At 37.8% G+C, this 26,032-nt stretch overlaps 1 protein-coding gene across 3 annotated transcripts in view; it reads left to right on the forward strand.

Moving 5' to 3' along the window:
* The window catches only part of LOC100725594 (cytochrome b5 reductase 4), a 95,644-nt gene that overhangs the window by 17,398 nt on the left and 52,214 nt on the right, over window positions 1-26,032 (forward strand). For all 3 annotated transcript variants that reach the window (XM_063233163.1, XM_063233162.1, XM_005005944.4), the window contains 2 exons: window positions 13,117-13,217; window positions 23,039-23,120. In XM_063233163.1, the coding sequence (XP_063089233.1) occupies window positions 13,117-13,217; window positions 23,039-23,120 (183 nt within the window). The remainder of the gene's footprint in view (window positions 1-13,116; window positions 13,218-23,038; window positions 23,121-26,032) is intronic.

Genomic DNA, 26,032 nt, shown 5'->3' on the forward strand with positions numbered 1-26,032 from the left:
CTCTCTGTTGCTGAGCTTTGGGCAAGCTCTGGTCTTTACCTTGAGCATCGCTTCCTGGCTTCAGTGCAGATCTCTCAACCTGTGGCACAGATCCTTTATCATGCTGATGCAGACTTTCCACTACTGACCTTTGATCCTTTGCAGTACAAATCCATGAAATAGGCTCACATGAGATATTGTCCAGGACATTGGGTTGAGGACATTTCCACGGGCTCTAGGCCTTCTCTGGACTCTTTGAATTTCTGCTGTATGGACTGCTCTCCTACACTCTTCTGCATTTGACTCTTTGGGTGAATAATATAAAATAACACTATAAATTATGTGGCCTGTATTAAATCTATTCCCTTGGTAACCCTGACGACAACAAATAGATTCCCCTCTAACTTATACATGACTTAAGTTTTCACCTTTCTTCATTCTGTGTTATGATTCGTCTATTTGGCTTTCAAACTTCTAAATATTGTAAGTAAAGGCTAAGGATATATACTGTAAATCTCAGAAGAATCACTGAAAAGTCAATAGATGAACTGAAAAAAATTTGATTAATCTAAAAGAAGTAAGGAAAAGAGGGACACAAACAGAAAACTTGTGGCCTGGAGAATCAGTAAAAAAGGCATAAATTCAGTCTCAGTAATTAAGTTACATGTTAGTGGACCAAACATTCTAATTAAAAGGTAGATTGTTTCTCTGTGTGTACATGTGTATTTATAAGTATGTGTATTATCAAGTTAAGGGAAAAAAAGATCTCCATGATGTCCGTGAGAAGCATACCTTGAAGACAAATAAGTTGAAAGTAAATGTGTGGGAGAAAGTATAGTATACAAACAGTAAGGTACATTACTGATTTGACCTTTTGGCTGGCTTATGTTACACTCAGATAAAAACTGTATGTCTATGGCCCCCAGGTCTCATGAGTTTGCATTGTGCATTTGTGATTGGTTCACTGTCTAGTGCTTGGCTTGATGGTGTCAGTGCTACACCCACATAGGGGCGGAGCCAGGATGTGATGTAATGGCAGGAAGAAGGTGTGTCTTGCTCTTTGCTGGTTCCTGCTTGCTGTTTGCAGCCACCATGAACTGCGGCCCAGCCATGCCCGCCTGCCTTGGAGCCAACTGAGTGTGTACTGAAACCTCCAAAAACTGTAAGAAATAAACCTTTCTTTTCCCAACTTTGGGCTTCAGGTATTTTGTCTCAGCAATGAGTAAAAAGTAACTAAGACAGAATTTGGTACCGAGGAGTAGGGTCATTTGCTGTGACTATACCTGACCATGTTTTTCGAGAGGCTTTGGAAATGGCTTGTGGACAGAGTTTGGAAAGGTTCGGACATGTCTCCTGGATGCATAGAGCTGAAGCAGCTTAGGCTGTTCTATAGAGGAGATTTTGGTCAGAGCATAGGAGACAAGAAGGCTGATAGAAAGCCTCATGGTAAAGACCAGGCTTGGGTTGTTTCTACTGGAAAGAAGGACTGCATTGGTTGTTGGACTCCCCATGATTTGTGTTATGGCTTGGCAGAAAGTTTGTCTGCATTTTGTTCATGCCCAGAGACTTTGCCTGAGACTGAGACAAAGGGCAATGGACTAATTAATCTTGAAAAAGAAATTAAAAAGCAATCAAACATTGAGGCTGTGGCATGGCTATTGTTGGGGGCTTTTAGCCAGCTTTATATTGCAAATCAAGAGCAAGGAGCCCGGCAGGATAATTTGCAATACTGTGAGTTTGGCCAGAAGAAAAATTCCAGGAAGGCTGTGGATTGTAAAGACAGAGTTGAGATTTTGATTGTTGAGGGGAAAGAAAGAGATAAGAAAGATGGCCCCAGGGCATCCCAGGAAGCGGGTCCCCACCCTTTGCAGCCTAACTGCAAAAGTGAAAGAATTTGCTCAGAGGAGAAGGCTGCAGAGCACCATGCTCCAGAATGGCGACAGAGGCCACATGAGGTTCCAGAATGGCGGCAACATAGAGAAGCTTTTCCTCACAATTGGGTAAACAGAGCCCTGTGATCCAGGCAACTGACCCCTACAGGCAAGAGAGAGAAAAGCCTGGCTACTGCTTCAGCTGGCAGCAAACCTTGGCGGCATCCACAAGGTGCTGATTTTAGGTGTAAGGAAAATGCACGAATTCTGAGGGTAAGACAGCTGCCACCTCGATTGCAAAGGGCCTGGGAGGCCAAGCAGTGTGCCCCTGAGAGGGCAATTTGTGAAGATGTAAAGGTGAAGCCAAAGGTGCAGTGGAGACCCCAGAAGTTTGGAAAAGCCAGGAACGTGGATGATCCAAAGAAAGCTCCAAAAAGGAAGCAGAGAGGATTTAAGAGAAAAGCTGTGGGAGCCGAAATCCCTGGAAGTGCCGTGGGGTTGGAATCAAGCCTTTTGGAGCTTGCAACCACATTGCTTCAGATGCTGAGCATGGACATTCATCCTGCTGGATGTTGGACTTGCTTGTTTCTAATGCTTTATATTCCCCGGTTTGTAACTTTTGGAATGGTAATGTTTATCTTGTGCCTTTGCATTTCAGAAATGTTTAACTTTGTTTCATTTATACAGGGGGTTACAGTTAAGAGTTTGCCTTAGATTTTGGAGGAGACTTGGGACTTGGACTTTTCAGCAATGCTGAAGCTGTTAGGATTTTGGCAACTCTTAGCGGTGGACTAAATGTCTTTTGTATAAAGGATTTACACGAGTCCTGGGGGTCAGGGGTGGAATGTCTTGGTTTATGTCTGTGTCCCCCAGGCCTCATGAGTTTGCATTGTGCATTTGTGATTGGTTCACTGTCTAGTGCTGGGATTGATGATGTCAGTGCTACACCCACATAGGGGTGGAGCCAGGATGTGATGTAATGGCAGGAAGAAGGTGTGTCTTGCTCTTTGCTGGTTCCTGCTTGCTGTTTGCAGCCGCCATGAACTGCAGCCCGGCCATGCCCGCCTGCCTTGGAGCCAACTGAGTGTGGACTGAAACCTCCAAAAACTGTAAGAAATAAACCTTTGCTTTCCCAACTTGGGCTCCAGTTATTTTGTCTTTTCAATGAGTAAAAAGTAACTATGACACTGTAGCAAAGGATTTCATGAGATCAAAAAAGACTTCATAATGTTAAAAAAATTAGTTTATTACAATGATTGTTTCTATGCAAAAAAACAAAACTTCAGTGAATACAAAGCATACCTTAGTGGAAATGACGGGTAGAATTGAAATCCAGTTATAGTTGAATATTTTCATACCTTTTAGCATTTGTTAGAACTAGATAAAAACCAGTAGAAATAAAACAATAAAAATAATGTGCAATTTCTTTACTGAACACAAGATGGCAAAGTAGTCCTAGTACTTAGAAAAATTGATCTGTACCTTGGTATACAGTGAAGCATGCTATGATTTTACCATATGAACATCTTTTTTCCTCTAATATTTTGAAGCTAACAAGATGAACAGTGATTGAAATAAGTAAAAATACTGCATTATAAAGATATACTACATGCGTGATAAATATAGCATGGCTCTTTAGAATTACACATTTGAATTTTAAAAACCAAAAGGTATGCTTTAATCTGATTATAAAAATACTGCTTTTACTTGGTCCACAAACTTTCTTGTCTTAAGATCCCTTTACTGTCCTAAAAATTATTGAGGACCCCAATGTATTTTTGTTTATGTTCTCTACTAATACTTATCTTTAAACATTTAAGAAATTTAAGGACTATTTTAAAATTACATTAAAAATAAAAATAATAAACTCACTGTATGTTTTCATAAATAGTACTTATGGTTATGAAAAATAACTATTTTTCAAAACAAAAAGTGGCATTGCCAGCGAAGGCAAGGCCATGAGTTTGATTCCTGGTACAAAAAAAAAAAAAAAAAAAAAAAAGTGGGATCTGGAGCTGCCACATGTGAGCTGAAGGCCTCCACAGTTAACTCTACCTAGCTGTGTAGCAGTTATTTCCCACAGAAGGAAAACAGAATCAACACAATTAAAATAAGTTGGTGCTGCACCTAAAACTTCTAGAAAAAGAAGAGCAAGTCAAACCCAAAGCCAGAAGAAGGGAGGAAATTATAAAAATAAGAGCTGAAATCAATGCAATAGAAACTAAGAAAACAATACAAAGAATTAACGAATCAAAGAGTTGTTCTTTGAAACAGTAAATAAAACTGATAAGCCCCTAGCCAACCTTATTTTTTAAAAGGAGAGAAAAATTCAAATTTATGCAAGAAGGATGAAAAGGGTGAAATCACTAGAGAACCTGTGGAAATACAGAAGATCATCAATACCTACTTTACTCTCATAGGTTTGATAACATAGAAGAAATGGACAGAGTCCTAGAAATATGAATTACCAAAGCTGGATCAAGAAGATGTAAAACTGCTGAATAACCCAATTTCAACTAATGAAATTGAAAATGTAATTAAATCTTTACCAACAAAATAAAGCCCAGTTCCAGACGGACTCACTGCAGAATCCTACAAGAAATTCAAAGAAGACTTAATGTGATACTCCTCAAATTCTTCAATGAAATAGAAAGGAAAGCAGTTGTCCCTAACTCATTCTTGGAAGCAAGTATTACCCTAATACCAAAACCAGAGAAGGAAAAGAGAACTACAGGCCAATCTCCCTAATAAACATAGTGCAGAAATCCTCAGTAAACTACCGGCAAACAGAATGCAGCAAGTCATCAAGAAGATTATACACCACAGCCAAGTGAGATTCATCCCAGGAAAGCAGGGGTGGTTCAATATATGCAAATCAATAAGCATAACACATCATATCAGTAGAGCCAAAGATAAGAATCACATGATCATTTCAGTAGATGGAGAAAAATCTTTTGATAAGGTCCAACACTCATTCATGATAAGAACCCTACAGAAAATTGGAATAGATGGTCTTTACCTCAGTCTGATAAAAGCCATCTATGACAAACCCAACAGATAGCATCATATTAGATGGTCAAAAACTGAAAGCTTTTACTCTAAAATCAGGAATAAGACAAGCTGTCCATAATCATCACTCCTATTCAATATAGTGCTGGAAATATTAGCCAGAGCAATTAGATAAGAGACAGAAATAAAAGAAATAAGGATAGGAAAAGAAGTCCAATTATCATTTTTTTCAGATGACATGATACTCTACATAGAAGACCCCAAAAGTCCTTTTTTTTTTTTTTTGTCTTTTTCATTTTTATCGGTACCGGGGATCGAACTCACGACCGCCTGCTTGCAAGGCAGGTGCTTATGCCGCTGAGCTAAATCCCCAGCCCCTCCAAAATGCCTTTGAAAGACTTCTAGATGTAATAACTAAATTCAGTAATGTAGCTGGATACAAAGTCAACACTCAAAAATCAATAGCATTCCTATACACAAACAACAAACTCACTGAGAGAAAAATAAGAGAAACCATATCCTTCACAATAGCATCCAAAAAAACCCAAATACTTAAGAATCAATCTAACAAAGGAAGTAAAAGATCTATTCAGTGAAAATTTCAGTACTCTGAAAAGAGAAACTGAAGAGGATCTCAGAAAATGGAAAGACATTCCCTGCTCATGGATAGGAAGAACAAACATTATGAAAATGGCCCTTCTCTCAAAATTGTTATACAGATTTAATGTAATTTCAATCAAAATATCACTGGCATACCTCATAGATCTAGAGAAATCATTCCTAAAATTCATCTGGAGCCAGAAGAGACCTACAATGGCAAAGGGAGTTCTGGGCAACAAAAGCAAGGCAGGAGGCATCTCAATTCCCTGACTTGAAGTTATACTACAAAGCTACTGTGATAAAATCAGCATGGTACTGGTATAAAAACAGACCTAAAAATCAATGAAATAGATTAGAAGATACAACCATAATTACAAACACACTTAGCCACCTGAGTGTGGGGCCAAACATGTTCACTGGAAGAAAGATAACCTCTTTAAGAAGTAGTGCTGGAAATATGGCTTTCCATACGCTGCTGAAAACTAAAACTAGACCCATTCCTATCACTATGCACTAAACTAAAGTCAAAATGAATAAAAAATTAAATATTAAAACAGAAACACTATATCTACTGGAAGGCAAAGTAGGTAGAAAGCGTCAAGACATAGGAATTAGCAGAGAATTCATGAATAAAAATACTGCACAAGAAATACTTCTCAGAATCAACAGCTGAGATCTTGTCTTATTAAAAGGGTTTTGCATGTCAAAATAAATCCTAACAGAGTGAAAAGAAAACCCAAGATTTGGGAAAAAAAATCTTAGTCAACTGTCCTGCAGAAAAAGGACTCCTATCTAGAACATACAAAGGAGTTTTTTTAAAAATCAGGCCCCCAAAATTCAAAGACTCAGTCCAAAAATGGGCATCTGAGATGAATACACACTTCTCAGCTGAAGAAATACAAAAGGCAAATGAATACATGAAGAAATGTTCAGTGTCATTGGTCATTAGAGAAATGCAAATTAAAACCACACTAAGATTCCATTTCACTCCAGAAAGAATGGTCAGGACAAGAAAACCACCTATAATAACATGTGGTAGAGAGTTGGTGGGGAAAAAGGAACACCTCTGCATTGTTGGTGGGAGTATAACCCCCACTGCGGAACCCACTGTGGAAATCAGTGTGGAGGTTCCTCAAGAAGCTGGGATTGGAGGTCCCATTTGACCCAGCTATTCTACTTCTGGGCATGTTCCCAGAAGAACTGAAAACATCATACTACAGTGAGATATGCACCAATGTTTATTGCAGCACAATTTGTAAGAGCTAAATCTTGGAAACAACTCAATTGCCCATCAACTGAGGAATGGATAAAAAGGGTGTGGTATTTTTACACAATGCAATACTACTCAGCTATAAAGAAAGACCACATTAAGGTTTTTATAGGTAAATGGATGCAATTTGAGAACATACAAGAAAAATAAATCAAACTTACATGTGTAAGTACCGTATTATCTTCCTAATGTAAGAAACTTGTAATGAAAGAGTAAATAAGATACAAAATCTTCAATAAATATTATGAAATGGTAAGAAACGGTTCAAAGAGGAAAAAATAACTCGGAAAAGGAGAAAAGAAGGAAGAGAAAAGAAAAAAGTTATAAATTTGTGTATGTACATTTAAGATTACTAAGATGATTGTACCACTAATTCTGTTAGTCCTTGAAACAAAACAGTTAACATCTGTAGGACTAGATCAATTTTGCATGACTATATGTGGTCATTCAAGTAAAACTTTTGAGGATAACTTTGCAAAACAACAAAATTTGTTATGTTCCTACCACCTTGTTTTGAAAGCCTTCATTGTTATTGTTTTGGGCTCTTTGTTATATTTATTTATTTGACTCTTGTTTCTTGTTTTTCCTATACTTCGTTTTTTTCCCCCTGTGATACATAAAGGATAAATGTACATACATAGGCTTATATCTGTCTAGAACTTCACCTAAAGAGTTTACAATTGATTTTATTATGTGTGATGTGTGAACAGCTACAATAAACAAAATAAGACCTTATGGTAGACATTGATGATTTCCCATCATTTTGTTTTGAAGTCCAATAATGGTTTTATTCTTGGTTTTGATTGGTTTTACTCATTTTCAATAATTTGATTTCAGTATGTATGAAGGTATGGATAGCTGTTTTGAAGAAAACGAGACATTGTGGTAGCAACTATTGCTTTCCTAGTGTCTGATTGTGAAGCCCTCTTTTGATTGCTCTTATACTATTTTGATTTGTATAAACTTATTGTTAACACAATAAGTTAATTGTGTGTGAAGGTATGGACAGCTATTCTGAAGAAAACGAGACATTATGGTAGCCACTGTTGATTTCCTGTTGTCTTGTTCTGAAATCCTATGTTGTCTGCATTGTTTTGCTCTGATTTGCTTTGTTTTATTCTTTTTTTAAAAAAGATAACATTCCTTTACATCTTGGCAAATCTTTAATACGTGGTTTAATAGGTGATAATTATATTTATAATTATTATATATTATAATTATAATTATAATTGTCATTTCATTTTCTGAAGTTGATATTTTATTATGTAGTCTCTAGAAATTTCTGTACTTTTGAAAGAATATGCATTAATAAAATCTTGGTAAAATCTTAAGTTTTACAATAAAAATTTTGGCTTTGGCCTACCGTAAGTATCCTAAGCTCCCTTAAGAGTTCCTGCACAATACCATGAAACTTGCTGACTTGTAGAAGAGAATAAAGAAGTGAAAATTCATTAGTGGGTATGTAGTATGAACCATGGTGTTCATGGTGGTTTACTCTTTATTAATGGATAATTGTGGTCCCATGTATCTTTATTTAATCTGAAAATTATGATAGCTTTGGGAAGCAGAGTAATAGGTATAAAATGCTATGAATATTATGTTGTGATGTCTTTAAGTGCTGTTGTATATATCAGTGTGAGATATAGTTGATTGTGCTGCAATCCAGTTCTGAATTTAGTTCTCTGAGATATGTGGCATGTTTATCACTTGTAAGAATGGAAAATAAGTCAGGGTTATTCAAAAGGTTGAACATAAAATACTATGTATGTTTTCTGTTACTGTGACAAAATACCTCTGGTAAAAAGGACGAAGCGTTTATTTTTCTGAGTTTCAGATGTTTTCATCCACCATCCATTGGCTTCATTGCTTTTGGTACCCTGCAAGACAGTATATATATGGTAGGAAACAGCAGTGGGGGAAGCCCTTTATCACATAGCAGCTGGAAGCAAAATTTGAGATAGGAAGAGACAGGGTCTTAATAGTCCGTTCAAAATCAAGTCTCAATGATGCAACCTCCTTCCACTAGGCCAACCTAATAGTTCTACTACTTGTCAATAGTGCCATGTGCTGGGGACCAAGCCCAATCAACACATGGGTCATAGACCCTTCTTTTCCTTTCCTTTCTGTCTGTCCATCCACCTGTGTCTGTCTTGTCTGTCTGTCTTTCTGTCTTCATTCTGTTATATTACTAAGAATTGATCTCAGAGTCCTGTAGAGGCTAGTCAAATGCTCTACCATTAAATGACATCCTTAGCCTTTAACTATTCAAGATCCAAACCATAGCACTCTATGTCCTACCAATTTTCCTCCTAGCTATGTATGTCCCAAAGAAATGGAAATATGTAAATCTTCACAAAAACTTGTATAGGTGGAAACAACCTAAATGCCCATCCATATGTGAATGGATGAACAACATACAATATATCCATGCATGTGATATCTAGCTGTGAAAAGAACATATTTATACATATAAAATTATGTATTAATCTCAGACATGGTGAGCGAAAGAAGGCAGTCATAAAAGACCATGTTTTGTGTGAATTATGAAGGGCCACATGGACAATTCTCCTTGAAAGAAGAACAGTCATCTTCATTTTGGTAAAACCTGGTCCTATTTCTGTGTATTGATATGTAGTCTTATGGCTATGACTTTTCCTTATCCCCTCAATTGGTTTTAAGCAATGCAAGTGGGTCTAGCCAAGGTGCTGATGAGTAGTCCTTAAAGCAGTGTGACAAGTCAGTGAAGCCTTGCCCACAGCTACCCATTACCATGGGTGAGCTGGGCTGTGTAGCCACGCCGTTGGCTGAGATCAAGCCTCTATGTAAGAGGCTATGACTTCTCAGGGCATAAAAATTTACACATCAGAACTGAAGCACTGACCCCAAAACATTAGATACTGCCTCAAATAGTGTTATGCATGTTATTGTTCCTGTGTGTCTCTCTGTCATTCTCTGCATTTTGCTGAGGTGATTTTAGGCCTCCCAGCTAGCCCAGCTCACAGCACATGTACCTCCTGTGGCAGTCTTAGTCACTCACCCCTGATCCACTTCCCTCTTCACCAATTAATAAAACCTAGGTTCAGCCCTGGGCTGAGGCCTTTGTTCTGCTTAGCCATCATACTAGCTAGACTTAGGACCCCCTTAGCTGCCCACAGCTGCAAATATGCCTTAGTGCTTTATTCTTGCCATGCATTGCAACGGTAGGTTAGAATTAACTTATTAGAATTCCAACAACTTTCCTTGGACCGTGGCAAGGTCCAGAAGGGTTTTCTATATGATTCTTTTTATATGAAATGTCTAGAATATTCTAATCTATTCACACAGAAAAGTCAGTCATTCCCTAGGGCTGGGGAAGAGAGGAAGAATGTTTCCATATGTTGTTGAATTGTGATATCTATTATGTGGTCAATGTCATCTTCATAATTCCTCACATTATCAAGATAGTTTTTCCCTTTTGAAGTGCTAATGTGTCTTTCTTTGTTTTATCTTAGTATTTTTTTAAGACCAGAGAATAAAAGCACCATTACTAGTGTTTCTTTTGGCCTTGGCTGCTAGAAAGTTCAAAACTATATTAAATTCTCAGTTATAGTAGCATTGTTAGGGAGGTTAGGCAACTGGCATATTTTCTTGCACACATTTTAGAGTGAGTTTTAAGTTTTTACACACAAACTTAAAGGCAAATACTTAATCATATGGTGCCTGCAGTCTTTACCAGAGACACTTGGTGATTTAAGTTAAAAGTAAATAAAAAATTTACATGAAAAACTATAAGGCTTTGTTTTTCAAGATGGAAGTGATACAGAGGAACAAAACTCTTAAACTACTAGATGTCCAGTATGAGTTTATGTTCTCTAAAACTGAAGAATGAATTTTAGGAATAATGGAAGTTAATAGCAGAATATATTTCTTCAAAGAAAAAAAGTTCCTATCTAAGAGAAACAGAACCTGAGTGGGTTGCCAAGGACCATGTGTTTTCTAGGAATTTTATAGAGCAAAACCACAAAGGTGGGGAAAATATGGGAACTCATAAAGTGAGCATGAGGTGGGACACAACTGTGGTTAACCAGTAAGATTAATTGTTTAGGCAAAGTTGGTTAAATTGGGGACAAATGGGGAAATGAGTCATGTAACAAGCAGGTATGCTTAGAGAGCAGCGACTCTTCCTGTAGGGGTTTGGGATGGTGACTCCTGGCTGTGGTAGAGATCTACTTAGAATATCAATTTTTTGATACTTGTCCTTAGGAAGTGTATAGGTACATTTGATTTATCTTTTGTGTTGAGGTCTGGCCCACAATGAAGGTGTTTATCTCTCCCACGGTGGAAATGTATGTGGACTTCTGCACTGGTTCCTTCAATGGCCTACCCCTGTCTCACTGCCTATAGGATTTTTATCTAACTCAGCTACCTGTAACAGGAGTATTTTCTGTGTAAAATGATGGCTTTCATTTTAGATATAAAAACAATTTAAAAATTGTATTAATATATGTTTATGGTAAAATATTCACTGTGGGGAATTGGTGCATATAGATATCATATCTTATTTATTTTTGCTTCTTCTTTGCCTCACTTCTCTCCCATCTGGGGCTGGGGAATAAAAACACTGATGATCCTTAACCTTAGTTTTGTAAAAAATGATGGGCACCCATATACTGAAACTGTTCAAGCAGATGCTGGATAAATTATCTATAGGTAGAGATAAATCCTGTACTAGGTGAGAGAACAAACTAAGTGTTGCCTGAAGCTAAGTCATGAGTATTATACTCATGTTACTACCAGTTCATAGCTTCTCAGTTTAACTGTTGTTCTGAATATGTGCTTTTAAAAATTGTGTGACACAAAAGAAATTACCAGCATAAAAGAAGGGATTGGATGGATGCATGGGTGAAAATAATCTTCCTTAAATCCCTTTGTGCCACTGAAAGTCACTTATCTAAATGATCTCATCTACTAGTTGTGTTATGATAGGAATATATTTGGTTATTAATCACTTCTGCTCCTAATGTTACTATTTATTAAGATCCCAGCATCAATTTGAGATCATGTCTTTTGGTTCACAAATATTAATTCTATTTAATAGACATCTGGTACTCAAGTGTACCACACCTGAGCAATTAGCAACAGAAATAAATACAAAATTTATGTCTTTAGAAAAAGTAGAGAGTTACAAGGTTAATGTTTTAAAATCAAGTACTAAGGACTCATAGCAGGCTAGAACTTTTTACATGGGAGCTTTGCTTAATAAAATCCATGTATAATACAAAGAGAGGATAATAAACTATGTGAAAGAAAAGCATAATGTGTATTTATTTTCTTCTGTCGTATTCAGGGGTCCAAATTTTTAATTGTAAAGCAATGTCTTTGAAAAGAAATAAGCAGATGAGAGAGAGGAGAAAGTTACTGACAGTGAGGTCATGGCTCAAAGTAAAAAACGTAAAAGGGCTAGGGATGTAGCTCAGTGCAAAGGCTCTGATTTCAGTTCTCAGTGTGAGTGTTGGTGGGGGAGGCCTCTGTGAGTGGGACCAGTTCTGTTTTGTGATTGGTTTATATCTCATAATTAGCAGATTACTAACAAATTCCATGTGCAGTTCAATCTTCTGTCTTTGACTAAAATACTATCCGATAATCTTAACTGCTTATTGTGAGGGATCTTATAAATAAGCCTTTTATAGGTGTTTTTTGTTTGTTTTTGTTTTTTCTGTCTGAAGAGGATAGGACGTTTGTCTCAGTTACTTTCTCACTGCTGGGACAAAGTACCAACACACACAAGTTAAAGAAGACAGTGTTCATTTTAGCTCATAGTTTGTAGAGTTTTCAGTCAAAATAAAAAATATAAAAAGTCAGCTGGTCCAAAGCAGCGGGTATGCCAGTGGGGCATCACAGAAGAGAAACGGTCCAAGACTTCTTTCTTCTTTCCCTTTTTATTCTGTCCAGGCTACAAGCCTATTGGTTGTTCCACCCACTCCCAGGTTGGGTCTTCCTTCTTGAGTAACTCCACCACCCATACCCAGAGCTGTGCTAAACCATTCAGTGCACTGATTATCGCACACAAGGAGCCAGTGTCACACGCCTATGATCCAGTCACTACCAAAAGCCCACGTATAAGCACATGACCTTTGGGGTAACATCTAGATATAAGCCCTAACAATATTCTTCCTATCTGCAGATTGGTCCTAATGTATGAGAAAGGAAGTAGAATTATGAGAGGTTAAGTGTCAATCTAAAGGGTTATGAAGTGGCAGAGAACATGTCGGGTATTTCAGGCTTTACATGCTGGTGAAGATTTGTTACATAAAATTATTAGAAAAGATATATTGGAACTTCCATTTATAGGTTTTACAATTTTTTAAAAATTTATTTATAATAATTTTTCTCCTTGCTTTGATACAGGGTTTGTTTATAATGTCAGCCCATATATGGAATATCATCCTGGTGGAGAAGATGAGCTAATGAGAGCAGCAGGATCAGATGGTACTGACCTTTTCAATCAGGTGAGGTACTAGGAGTAATCAAAGTTAATACAATGGCAGGATGCTCATCGCTTTGGCAGTGTAATATTTGTAAATAGAAAAAAACTTTGTTTCAAATGTCTTGGCTTGAATTTTAAAATATAGACAAATGTTCACAAGTAGCAACTGTTCATTTAGTTTGTTTTGGGATTGCTATGTTAAAAATTTAGAGATGGTTTTGTATCTCTGGCGTTCTTTTAGCCTCCTTTAACAGACTTATGAGAAATAGTAGCATATGACAGATGGAACACTATGATCTGCTGCTAATTTGCTGAATCAGAACTCTGCTCATTGTCTTTATTTGGGATTACTATGTATTTATCTTGACTCACTGTGTTGAATCTGCATTATCATTTAGAAAGTTAAATGAGACTGCATAATGAATAGAAAACCTGCTTTGTTTGTAGAGTGATACCAGAGATTCTTTTATCTCAAACAGTATTTAAATTAATTACTTTCCCTCTTACATTTACATAAGCATTAGTTCTTATACTAGGAGCTATGCAGACTATAAGCTATTATCAATTTACTAAACTGGTAATCTAAGGTAGCTAACAATCCTCAGAAGGATAAAAATTTACCTTTGCCTTTACATGTGCTTTATTTTAATTTTAATGATACTTACCCACTTTATAGTATTTAGGTTTTATCATTCAAGACATTTGAATGAGACCAAGTCATTTTATAGTTGTTTTTAAATACAGTTTGATTCCTGTTCATACTGTCTTCTCATTTATGTGTGTGTGTTTTTCACCAGAAATATAATTTGTATTATACTTGCAAGTAGTATTTTGCATTGACCTAAATGGCAAAGTCTCATTGGATGTTTTGATGTTCTTCCTGAGTTTAAGTCATGTTTTCTTACTGTAATAAGATATGATAACATTCTCATTAGGGAGTTCTTCTTACTGTTTTAAGGTAGGGTCCCAGTGTCAACTGATACTTATTATTATCTAGCCATGCAAGCCAAATAGAAAGGAACGTTTGCCCAAAAACTTGTCTGCCACATTTTTCTCTCTTTTATTTGCCTTATAAGTTTTGATTATTTCTTCCACAAGAATAATTGTCAGTAAAATCTAGGTTTATTTATGTTCCACAGTGTTACGAGTTTACATGGGCCTCAGGAGTGTGAATTTACAAGGGCTTCATTTAAAGAGAACTTGTCTGGGAGATGTCATGAGAAGTGTTATATTGTTAAATTCTGTAGTAGTAAAAATTATGCTTTGCTTACCAAATTCTGTATGTCCCTTGGCTTTACGAGGCTAGTAAATGTAAATTATTTATGACTTTTATTTACTATGGAAGTAAACTACATTGTATTCTAAAAACTGGTGAAGCTTCTTGGATCTTTCAGTATAAAACTTTGCTTGTGGCTAGTATTTGAATTGTCTGAGGGTATTAATCTTTTTATTGTCATATTTTTATCTCCAGTTTTGATCCCAGTACTGGTCTCTTATCTTGCATTTCCAAATACCTGATGGGCAGTTTGATAACCTATGGGCACTTTTTCAACTCCGTATGTTCTCAAATAGTATCAACTTTTCTTTCCTCTTTTTCTTGGCTTTTGTTCTGATAAAAGGGACTTGAGCCTATAAATAATTGTTGTATGCCCTAGTATTCAGTTATTGGCCAACTCCTATGATCTTTCTTTAAATGTTAAGTTTTTCTTCCTTCTTTTACCTTTCTCCTGTACATAACTACTTAAATTCTACCTAAGTATTTTTTCAAAGACAGTGCTTTACACTTTAGTGTATACTCCATAAAAATTTGGTAAATAAAATTTCAATTTATTGTGTATTATCAAATGAATGTCCATTTATAAATACATGTGCCATTTTAAAAACATATGTGCTATTTTAATATTATTTATTTACTCAGGATCATGCTATAAATACTTGTATCAAAATTTGAAATGCAAATTTTAATGTTTATATAATATTTTATAAATGTTATAATTTTTTTCTTTTCTAATATTTCTACAATTAAAGAATTAATTTGTTCCAGTATTTTGGTAATTTAAACAGTGCTATGATGAATATCCTAGAGATATGGGAAAAGTAACTTACAACATGTTAGATGTCAGATAGCTCATGTTTGTAGTCTCACGACATCTAGGAATGAAGTCGTGAACCCCAGGGTTAGAGTTTAACTGAAAATGAGAAAGAAAAATCCTGCATTTCTAGGAGGGGTCCTGAGAAGGTGGCTACTTTGCCTCTTAATCCAGAGCTACTTATAGATAACTGGAGCACAGAATTTCTCAGTTGTTTAATGGACAGCTATGACAGGTAGTTCTGGATTTAAAATGATTGATTGAATCTCAGGGTTTCTAACCTAGTTCAACATATACAGTTTAAAGGAAAGTAAAATTTTAGAAAAAAAATTATTTTTTATTATAAATTCCTCAGAATTTAGTAGAGTAGTAGGGAGTGATTATGCCTTCTTTTGGTAGGAATTAGGCTGCATTCCATGCTTCCTGAGGAAGTTCATTTTTTGTCCAGAGTCCTAGTTCACTGTTTATTCTTATTTTAGTTCTTATCAATAGGAGTGGATAACCATCTCTGTCTTGGGCTTTTCACCTAGCTAGCTGCCTTACTCAAAAGCTAACTAAATAAACTGTTTTCTACACTAATACTTGTGTGTTTATGTATATACAGATATTTTCTTGGGTGTTAGAGTATTCTGGCTTAATAGACAGGCAAAAATTACAAAATGAACAGGTTTATTGAGTTGAGGATGTGGAAAGGAGCACACAAACCATGGCATTTGGGCTCTCTCCTTCAACCAGATACAGAGGTAGAGGGTTATATGACCTCTGATTGGAAATGGCGCATGGGTGGATATTGGTGATGTGTGAGGAACCAATTGGAATTCTCTGTGTGTGCAAACAGGAAGGGGAATTGCAGTTGGGGCTGAAGAAGAATTAGGAAGTGGGAGAGGTTCCCACTTTGGCCTTCCACCACATTAAACCACTGCCATAATTGTACAGTAATTTATACTAGGGCAAGAACCTTTCATTCCTATCTTGTATTGTTAGGAAAAGGGCGAAGACTGTCTCTTACTACTTCATGTTAGACAGGGGCAACATGTTGGGGTCTAGGGCTTGACAGGATGACAATTGATGCTCATGTAGAAACTGGTACCAGGTGTTTCAGCCAGGACAACTTTATCTTTGGTGAACACTCACATTCTAGATTAGAGAAACAAAAAGACAAGGTGCCATGAGGAGACAGGCCACTATCGTATTTAAAGGACCCAGGAGAGGTAGAAGGAAAGGTGCCCTGGATTCAAATCTGTTGTTCCATGAGGGCCATGGTGAAGTAGAATCTGAAAAATAAGCATGGGATTGAGAAGGGTAAAGTTATGAGAGGTAATTATTTGAGGTAATTATTCTCTCATCTGAAAGGATGAAAGTTAAAAGTGTAGGTAGGACTTGTTGTTGGTCCAGGAGTTGAGCTGCAAAGAATAAGAAGCATGAGAAACATAAGGCCTGACAGTTGAATCATGTTTAGGAATTTACAGAGTAGGGGTGGGAAGGGCCAAACAAGATCTTAGACCTACAGGAGTCTCATGTTTAACTAAACAGCTGAGGGTGGAGATAACTAGGAGAGTGAAAAAATCAACTAATAGAATTTAAGGGATCAGGAACCAAATAGGATAACAAAACATGACCTAGCCTGAAAAGTGTGGCTGAGGGGCCTTGGTGAGATGGAGATAGGAAATGAGATGACCACTCAGGATCTTTAGAGTCAGGGGAGTGAAGGTTAGGAGGGCAACACTCAGCTTGAGGGATGTGGAACCAGAATGGTAGTCTAGTGAGCTTGACCACCGTGGAAGCTCTGAGGAAGATCAGATAGGGGCCCTCCATTTTAGTTGTAGTCCTGTTGAGAGATCTGAGAAATAAAGGCTCGACCACTGTCTGACTGGATACTCTGAGGTAGACCAAAACTTGGAGTGATTTCTTGTAATGGGACTTTAGAAACTATATCAGCAGTCTCTCTGGTTGTGGGAAAGGCTTTTATCCATACTGAAAAAGTGCAGACAAAAGTGAGAAGATATTTGAAAGTTTTGTGGTGGGCATGTGTGTTAAATTTATCTGCCAGTCCTGACCATGGGTGAGTAGAAAAGGAAAGGGGTGGTATGTGTCCCTGAGGAGAGGCTCTAATATAGAGATGACAGGTGTAAGTTGTTGAGACCTGAGAGTGTCTAGGTCAGTCTACATAAACACAAAGTACTCCTGACAATGAGGGTATGGGGGGATGGTTAAAAAAAAAAGCATCTTTAAAGTCTAGGACTATAAAGTGAGTGGTGGAGGGAGGGATATGAGAGAACGTAGTACAAGGATTCGGCACCACTGGGTGAATTGGAGTAACAGTGTCATTGATTACTGGAAGGTCTTTTATCAGACAATAGGACCCAGTAGGCTTGAGTATTGGGAGAATGGGAGTATTTTAGGGTGAATGGGTAGGTTTAAGAAAACCATTGTCTAAAAGACACTTGATTATAGATTTAATCCCCATAAATGTTTGGGAGCTATAGGATATTGGGGAATGCAAGGAAAAATTGAGGGATCCCTGAGACGAATTAAAACAGGCAGAGAGTGCATGGGTAGTGCTGGTGGGGTTGGAGGTGTTTTAAACTATGGGGCCAACCAGAGAAGAGAGAGGAGCGGATCGCTTTACCACACATTGTGGTGTTGTCTGGAGGATAGGAGCTGTGGGGAGGGAGAAGGTAAAGGAGAAATTAAGCTTTTGGAGAAGATCCCTACCTAAAAGGGATGTGGGACATGTTGGAATTACCAGAAAGCTATGGGTGAAGAAGAGAGAGAGTGAATAAGTTTTGTTATCCTATTTGGTTCCTGATCCCTTATTAGTTAATTTTTCACTATAACTATCTTAGTTATCTCCACCCTTAGCTGTTTAGTTAAACATGCAACTCCTGTAGGTCTAAGATCTTGTGTGGCCCTCCCCATCCTTACTCTATAATTTCCCAAATGTGATTCAGCCTACGTGGAATGGGCCCTGTTTGTAGAGGCTGTGTAAGTTGGCTGTCAACATCCTCTACAGAGACTGAGGATTTAATATAATGGCCTGAAAACTCAGGAAGAACATTATGCATGGCCTCTGTGTCTACAAGTACAGAGTGTCGTACCTGAGACCTCCAGTGAGACTTGGGGCTCTGAGAAGGATTCCTTAGTGGGAGCTATGGCCCCAAGTCCCATCAGTCTTTAGCAGCGAGTCCAAGTAGATCAGCCAGTGATGAATCCAGTGGTGATGAGATCTCATGTGAGGACAAGCAGTTAGAGGATGGCTTACCCGCTCTCTGGCAGCTAGGTCAGTCGCTCTTCCAATGGCCCTTGAGATTGCAGAAGAGGCACTCTCTTGCCCAGCATCCCTTTTGTTGCACTTGAAGCATGGTCCAGGAGGGGCTCAGGCAGCTCCACCTTGTCTCAGTTTACCTGTCTTACTGCTCTAAGTGTCACTGCTAAAAGATCAGATTGTTATTTTTGTCTCTGTTGTTGAAAACACAAAAAGCCATATTAAGAAGATCTCACTATGGGGTCTGAGGGCCAACCGTAGCCTTTTGTCCTGGGATCTGTCCCACAGCAGGAGGTATCCATCTCCTCCAGAGTCACAAGACATCTGGTCTTCTGTGCTGACTCTTTTGAGGCCCTAGTCCTGTCGGACTGCCTATAATATTTTTAACTGACTTAGCTGCCTGTAACATTCCTCCTCTGAAGAAGTAACCCAAACTGCCATGAGTTAATGGGTGATGACTGATCTGGCTTTTTTAGGCTGAAGGGTGTTAGAAGTTGTTGAACAGCAGTCAGGGATATTCTGTAGGGCTTTTAACTAGTGGCCCTCAGTAGATAGCAGGCATTTTTATCTTAGGTAGGTGTATAGCTTTAAGGAGACAAAGGCAAAGAATCAATTTAGTATGCAGGAGCCAAATAATAGAATTAACAGAGTATTTATGAGTATAATTTTAGTAATGGCTTCCCATAAGGAGGATAAGGACAAGGTCCAGGGAACTTCACAAACTGACCTGTCATTTATTTGTCATACACACATTTAGGTTTTACAATTGTATATATACTTCTTGTGCTGTTAGAATGTCTAATGCCATCTGATTTTGGAGGATGGCCTGTTTTATTAATTTTACCTTTTTTTATTTATGAGAGAGATCAGCTGTGATGTCATTAATTATGGCCCCAATATGCATCCTATAATGTTTTTCTGGAAAAGATATGATGGATCTCAGTAAAAGGAATCTAAAAGGAATTTATAATTATCTCTTACTTTTAGTTGTTGAACATCCAGAAGAAAAGATTGATAATAGTACAGTATAGTAAAAGCAGTAAGCTTAACATAGAACATTAAATGCATCTGCTATTTTTTATTAACCTTGGGTGTTTTAACATTTGGGCACTGAAGAAATTAGTGATGTTGTTTGGACTGCTCAATATTTAAGCATCTCTAAGTATAACATACATTACATAAATTTTTGTTTAAAATTATCAGTTGATTGGTGACCTCATGTTGGTTTGACATGGCTTTCCTGGCTGGAACACAATTAAAAAGGCAGATGTCTGGATCTGAAAGAAAATATTTATCATCATAAATAATTCCAATTTTATATTTGAAGGTATGAATATACCATAAGATCAGCAACAATGAATTATCTGTAATGAATTATATGTAAATTTTAGTTGGGGTATCTGCCATGAGACTATGGAGATTTTTGGGACCTCTGATTAATGAATAACAGCTGTTTAAAGTTACCAGGTGGCCACTTTCTTTCTTTCTTTCTTTTTTTTTTTTTTTTTTGTCTTTTTCCTTTCCTTTTTATCGGTACCAGGGATTGAACTCACAACTGCCTGCTTACAAGGCAGGCGCTTAGGCCGCTGAACTAAATCCCCAGCCCCCAGGTGGCCACTTTCTTATTCATCAGTTGAAGTCTTGTCCACATTCTCCTCACCTCAAGGGATTTTGTTTAACCAGTTTTAGCATCATGTTGGTCAGCTGACAACCTAGGTGGAAGCATGCCTTTTAAATCTATAACCCCCCCAAAAACTTGATTAATGATCTGAAAATGTAAAAGAAAAGAAAAAAAAAAGATTGTTGAGCGCAAATAAAAAAGGAGCAGCTGTTTACAGAGCAGACAAATGGACAAACATGGACAGATGATCCATACAGTATAAAGACGGACAACAGATATATAGACTGACAAACATCTTACAAAACCAGAGTGCCCTCAAATATATTTGGCCAATTTGAACTACAATAAATAGATTAGTGTAAACCTTTTTTTAGGTTAATTAATATAGATCTCTTGAATTAAGAATAACAGAAAAGGAACTAACTTATGGTTACTCTGAGATAGGTCAGTTAGGGGAGAAAAGACCATGCATATGACCTAGTTCCTGGGACCAGCCTGTTGGTAAGGGGGAAAGGAAGTGAGGCTGAGAAGACTGGGCACAGTGAGCCGGTGGGGAAGATGGCCACGCAGGAGTAGGGCACAAAAAAGAGCTGTCTGTCGGAATAGATGGCTCAGGTGGAGGGGATGAGAAATCTGAGACTGGGGAGAGAAACTAAGGGAAGGATTGGAGGCCGCTGGGGTGAGGAAGGGGGAGAGGATGGCGCAGGGGGCACGGAAACCTCTGGCTGAGAAAGCTGCAGCGTTTGGTCTTGGAGATATGGTGGAAGAGCCATAAAAACAGGAGATGCATCATCTGAGGGGTCCAGTGGGGAGGGAGGGAGAGTTCCTGATGGAGCAGAGCGAGCCAGAAGTATTTGGGCCATCATACAAGACAGAGCCAGAGAAGGACACATCCTCAAAGAGAAAAAGATCTAAAAATGAGGATTTTCTGTCAGCTTGCCACCATTGTGACAAAAGTATAAACAAAAGATCAGATTTTTGGTTTTTTATAGCCTTCTTGAGGCCAAAGCACCAAGGTTATGAACCAGGCACCTCAGAGGTGTGTTTTTTGGGGGACAGGAAATGGTCCCTATGACTGAATTATGAGTCAGCTGAGGGAACAACTTTGTCTGGGGACATAGGAGCGTTAGCTCCCCCCCCCAAGGAACGTGGAAGCTGTCCTGGATCCACTTATCAAAAGAAGTCATCACCTGTTTTGAAAGTATGACACACTCTCATCGGCCATCACTGAGGAGTGCGGGGCAAGGTCCCAGAGAACAAGAGGGTAACAGTTTTTCCTCATGCTGTCCAAGGAATGTGAAAACTACTATCTCTGTCCAGGGATGGCAGTGGGTAGGTTTTCTGACTCAGGCTAGCGAATTTTAGGAACAGAAACAGAAAACCCCAGGCAGTAGCTCTCCTGTGATGAGTCATGAGGGTCCGTGTTACATGCAGATTAGCGGTGACAAATAAACAGGTCCCAGAGGATAAAAAAGGTAATTCATAGGCAGGATAGCTGGGACTGGGAGTGACTCACAGGAGCTAACGCACTCTGCCATAAGGTCTCAAGGCACCGTAATGTTAGAGTGTTCTGGTACAATAGAAAAGCAAAAAGTACAAAATGAACAGGTTTATTGAGTTGAGGACGTGGAAAGGAGCACACGAACCATGGCGTTTGGGCTCTCTCCTTCAACCAGACACAGAGAGGCAGAGGGCTTATGATCTCTGATCCGAAGGGGCGCATGGGGTAGATATGGATGACAGTGAGGAGAATTCTCTGTGCATGTAGACAGGATGGGGAGGTGCAGTTAGGGCTGAAGAAGAAGCAGGAAGTGGTAAGCGTTCCACTTTGGCCTTCCATCATGTTAGACCACCGCCATAATTGTACAATAAGGAATACTAGAGCAAGAACCTTTCATTGGGTAAATTCCTAAATATAGTATCCAAATGAAAGGACTGAACATTTTAAGGCTTTTATGTATATTGAGAAGGTGCTTTTTAGAAAAGTTGTTTAAATTTTACTCCCACTTTTAGCAATAAATGGCTGTCAGTTGTTTTCCTTAAAGTAATCATTTTACTTTGTTGATTTTCAAGAAAACACCTGTTAAATCAGTACCAAAGTTTGAATAACCAGTTTGTTCATCAGTTACTCTTTCATGTGTTAGTGGCCCCTCAAGAGAAATTCCATTCAATTTGCAAATCAGACAGTTGGTAAGGTTTTTTATAAGGTGACTACCAAACACATCATTGACGTGGTTTTGGGGAATTTCCTATTTTGTCACACAAATATATGAAAACCTATCCTAATTGTCCAGATTTAAGTAAATTAATAATTTTCCTATTTTCTGAAGGACCCTGTTAAATCTCCTTCCAACCTCACAGTGATGAAAAATTACTACCAGTGCAGTTTGGAATCACTGTCTTGATGTGCAGTTTACCCACCATTGCTGATAGAATCATTGCAAATCTGAAAACTAAGGAAAAGCCAAATACAGTAGTACCTCTGTTCACAGACAATTGGTTCTTAAACAAAAGTGTTTGACCAAATTTTGCTTCCATTCACACACTGCAAACAGAGTGACAAAGACAACCACAGCCATTTCTCACACAAAGCCTAAAGGTGTCCATCTTCTCCAAAATTGTAAAACAAATTAAACTCATCAACCGAGGTTCCACTGCAACATCTTAGTATTCTCATGGAAGAAATTGAGACCTCATAGGTACCTAAAAGGGTTTCAGAAGCCTTCAAAAGTCTGTAGGCTACACTTTAAGAACACTGCTTTTATCTGTCATAGAGTGTTCAAGAAGGTTTAGTTTTGCTAGTGATAAAATAAGAGAATCTTGCGGAATTAGTCATGTTACTTCTCTGTGTTTATCTCCCGTGCCAGGTTCACCGTTGGGTCAATTATGAATCCATGCTGAAAGAATGTCTGGTTGGCAGAATGGCAGTTAAACCTGCAGTTCCAAAAGGTAAGGGCTGGCACTAAAACTGGAATAATGATGGGTGATGCCCAAGAACCTTTCTAAGTTTAACTTGGATTCAACAAATAGATTTAAATAAATCACAATATTTTTTCCACTTTTAAAGATTTTACACTAGTGAAACTATTCCACTCTAAAACATACTATGAATGTACCATACTTAGCTTTCCCATCACTGGGACAAAGTATGTGATACCCACAATTTAAAAACAGATTTATTTGGCTCACAGTCTCAGAGAGTTAGGGCCGCAGTCTGCAGGTTCTGAGGCAGAAATGACATGGTGAAAGGACCTGATACAGGAAAGCTGCTCATCCCATGCAGCCAGGAAGCAGAGGAAGGAAGGGCCTAGGATAAAAATATACCTTTCCAGGTCATACTCCTGGGAGCTCACCTCCTACCAGACCCTACCTAAGTCATTAGTAGGTTAATGCATCAGAATTTTGGGTGTGCATTTAAGATTAAACCATAACAAATACTAAGTAAAGAACTTGCTGTTTATTATAATCCTTTATTTAAAAGATATTGTAGTTTATATTATGTTTACAAAGATTTATCATTGATGAATAAAGAAGAAACTACTTGAAAGATAAGGGTCAAATATTGATAATCTATGTATATATCTATACATACTTTGTCTCTGCCCTTATTCTTTGGTTGTCATTAATGTAGCTGCTAGTCACATGTGGCTACTGACTGCTAGGCTGTGCATAAGGCAAATTCATTTATGCTATAAATGTAAAATACAGGCTGGATTCAAGTCTTACTATACGTGGAATATCTCATGAGTTTTCATTGATTATACATTGAAATGATAATATTTTGGATATGTTAACTAGAAACATTAAATTTAATTTAGCTTGTGTTTTCTAATAACCTGTTGACCAGGTTATTAGAAAATTTTAAAATATACTTGTAGCTACATTATATTTCATTTTTGGACAGTATGGTTCTATACATAAATGTGCTTTTTAAAAATTTTAATATCATTTTAAAAAATGGTATTTGCCAACAGTGTACTGCAGTCTCAGAGGTATTGTCACTGGGCTGGATCTGGAAGGTCTCCTATGCTGAAATAAGAACATCATAGTCTTTTAAAATAGGTTTGCAGGTTCACTTATTCCCATCAGGGAAAAAAAAATTTTCAGTACATGTCAGTGAAAGAAACATGAGAAGGGTTTATTAGATGTAGACATAGGATGCACTCAGGAGCAGAGTGTGAGTACTCAGAGAAGTGAGGCACAATGCAGCTGGAAACTGGGGATCTGTTTTGAGTAGTGGGAGTATGTGGAATTTGCTCATCTGTAGTCTGTCTTGTCTATTGGGGTTGGAGAGGATGGCCCACCTGTGGTGAGATAATGATCCAGTCGTCTGGGAAATCTCAACAGTGTGGCCCACTCATGGGGGAAAGGGGACCATTTCCAAGTAAACAGTGAAGGGGCAAGCCCCTTTACTCTGTGTTGGGAAAGAAAGAAAAAAGTAAACAGGGTTTGTTTTTTGAACCTGCAGTTTTTCTTCAAAGTATAATTTTTTACAAATTCCAACTTCCTTATCTCCTTTTGATCTAGTTTTCACTTCTATCTTACCTCAGTATTGGTTCTAATTTCTCATTTATTGTAGCTTTGTTATCATGTTTTGGAGTGCTGAAGTCCTCTTCTGGAGGTGGTTTCTAGGTTCTTTTTGGCCTGAGCAAAAAATTGGCACAAAACAAGCACAAATAGCAAAATTTTATTAAAAGTAGGAGAAGAAACAGGCTCTGCAGAGGGAGATAGGGCCAAGTAAAAGTATGAAAAAAAATATATCCTACAGCATGAGAATGTGCCACCATGCAAGGCAGAACAGTAGCCAAAGCTCAGTGTGGATCATCTTTTTTGTATCTTCCATTCCTCAGGCTGACCTCAGGTCAGGGCCTTCCTATGGAAAACTCACTTGAGTACTCAGGAGAAGTCCACACGCAGAGCTTTGGGAACTGTTCTGGGCATCCATCCATTCCAGGATCCTGGCACACTTATCATTTAGGGATAACATAGGGATGATGTAGGATGTGCAAATAATCTAAATAATATAAGGAAAATATTATAACTCCAAATCTGTTAGATATCTGATACACTGACTTCGTGTTCCTGAAAACTGAGGAATGAGTTATAGGGAATAATAGAGGTTAAGAGCTGAAAGTATTACCACAAAGAAAGCTTCTAAGAGAGACAAAAGGGGTCCTGAATGGGTGGCTGCAGTCGACATCATTTTCTTCAGTTGGCAACCTGGGTAGAATCATATCCCTAACTCTAATGACATTTATAAGCCAACCTGAGTTATAGACAAATATTTTAAACATCCAAAAAGGCAAAGTGAATAAAACAAAAATAGCTGTATTGTAATGTCACAAGTTGAACAGATAAACAGGCACACATGACAGTTGTTAACAAGCCAGAGTGCACTCAGATGTATTTCATCATAACTTCTTTTACAATTTTTAAAGTTTATAACCATAAATATATTAGTGAGAACATTTTGTAAGTAAATTAACAGTGATCCTTTGTAGTAAAAATCAGTAAAAACAAAGAAACTTTTTAAAATGGACCCTCACCCGATGGTTTATCTGATTAGGCTATCTTGCTATATAGGCTTCTCATCATTGTTTTGATAGTCACGTGTAGGGCAGACTATTGAAGGTAATTTTAACTGTTTTCAGGAAGCCCACGTTTGGGTGTAGAAAGAGAGGAGGTGGCACTCTTAGGGGCTAGTAGGAATTTAAAACAGCAGGAGGAAGAAGGCCTGCCATGGCTTCACTTTGTCCTGCTATAGGTCCACCTGTGACAGTCTTAATCATTTTGCTGTGACTCTTAGATTGTTCTTAGATATTGGCCTTTTATTTTAGAGTCACAATTGTCATATCTTTGAG

Source organism: Cavia porcellus, unplaced genomic scaffold, assembly GCF_034190915.1.
Source record: "Cavia porcellus strain 051 isolate PalLab524CR breed Dunkin Hartley unplaced genomic scaffold, mCavPor4.1 scaffold_22, whole genome shotgun sequence".
Taxonomy (NCBI): domain Eukaryota; kingdom Metazoa; phylum Chordata; class Mammalia; order Rodentia; family Caviidae; genus Cavia; species Cavia porcellus.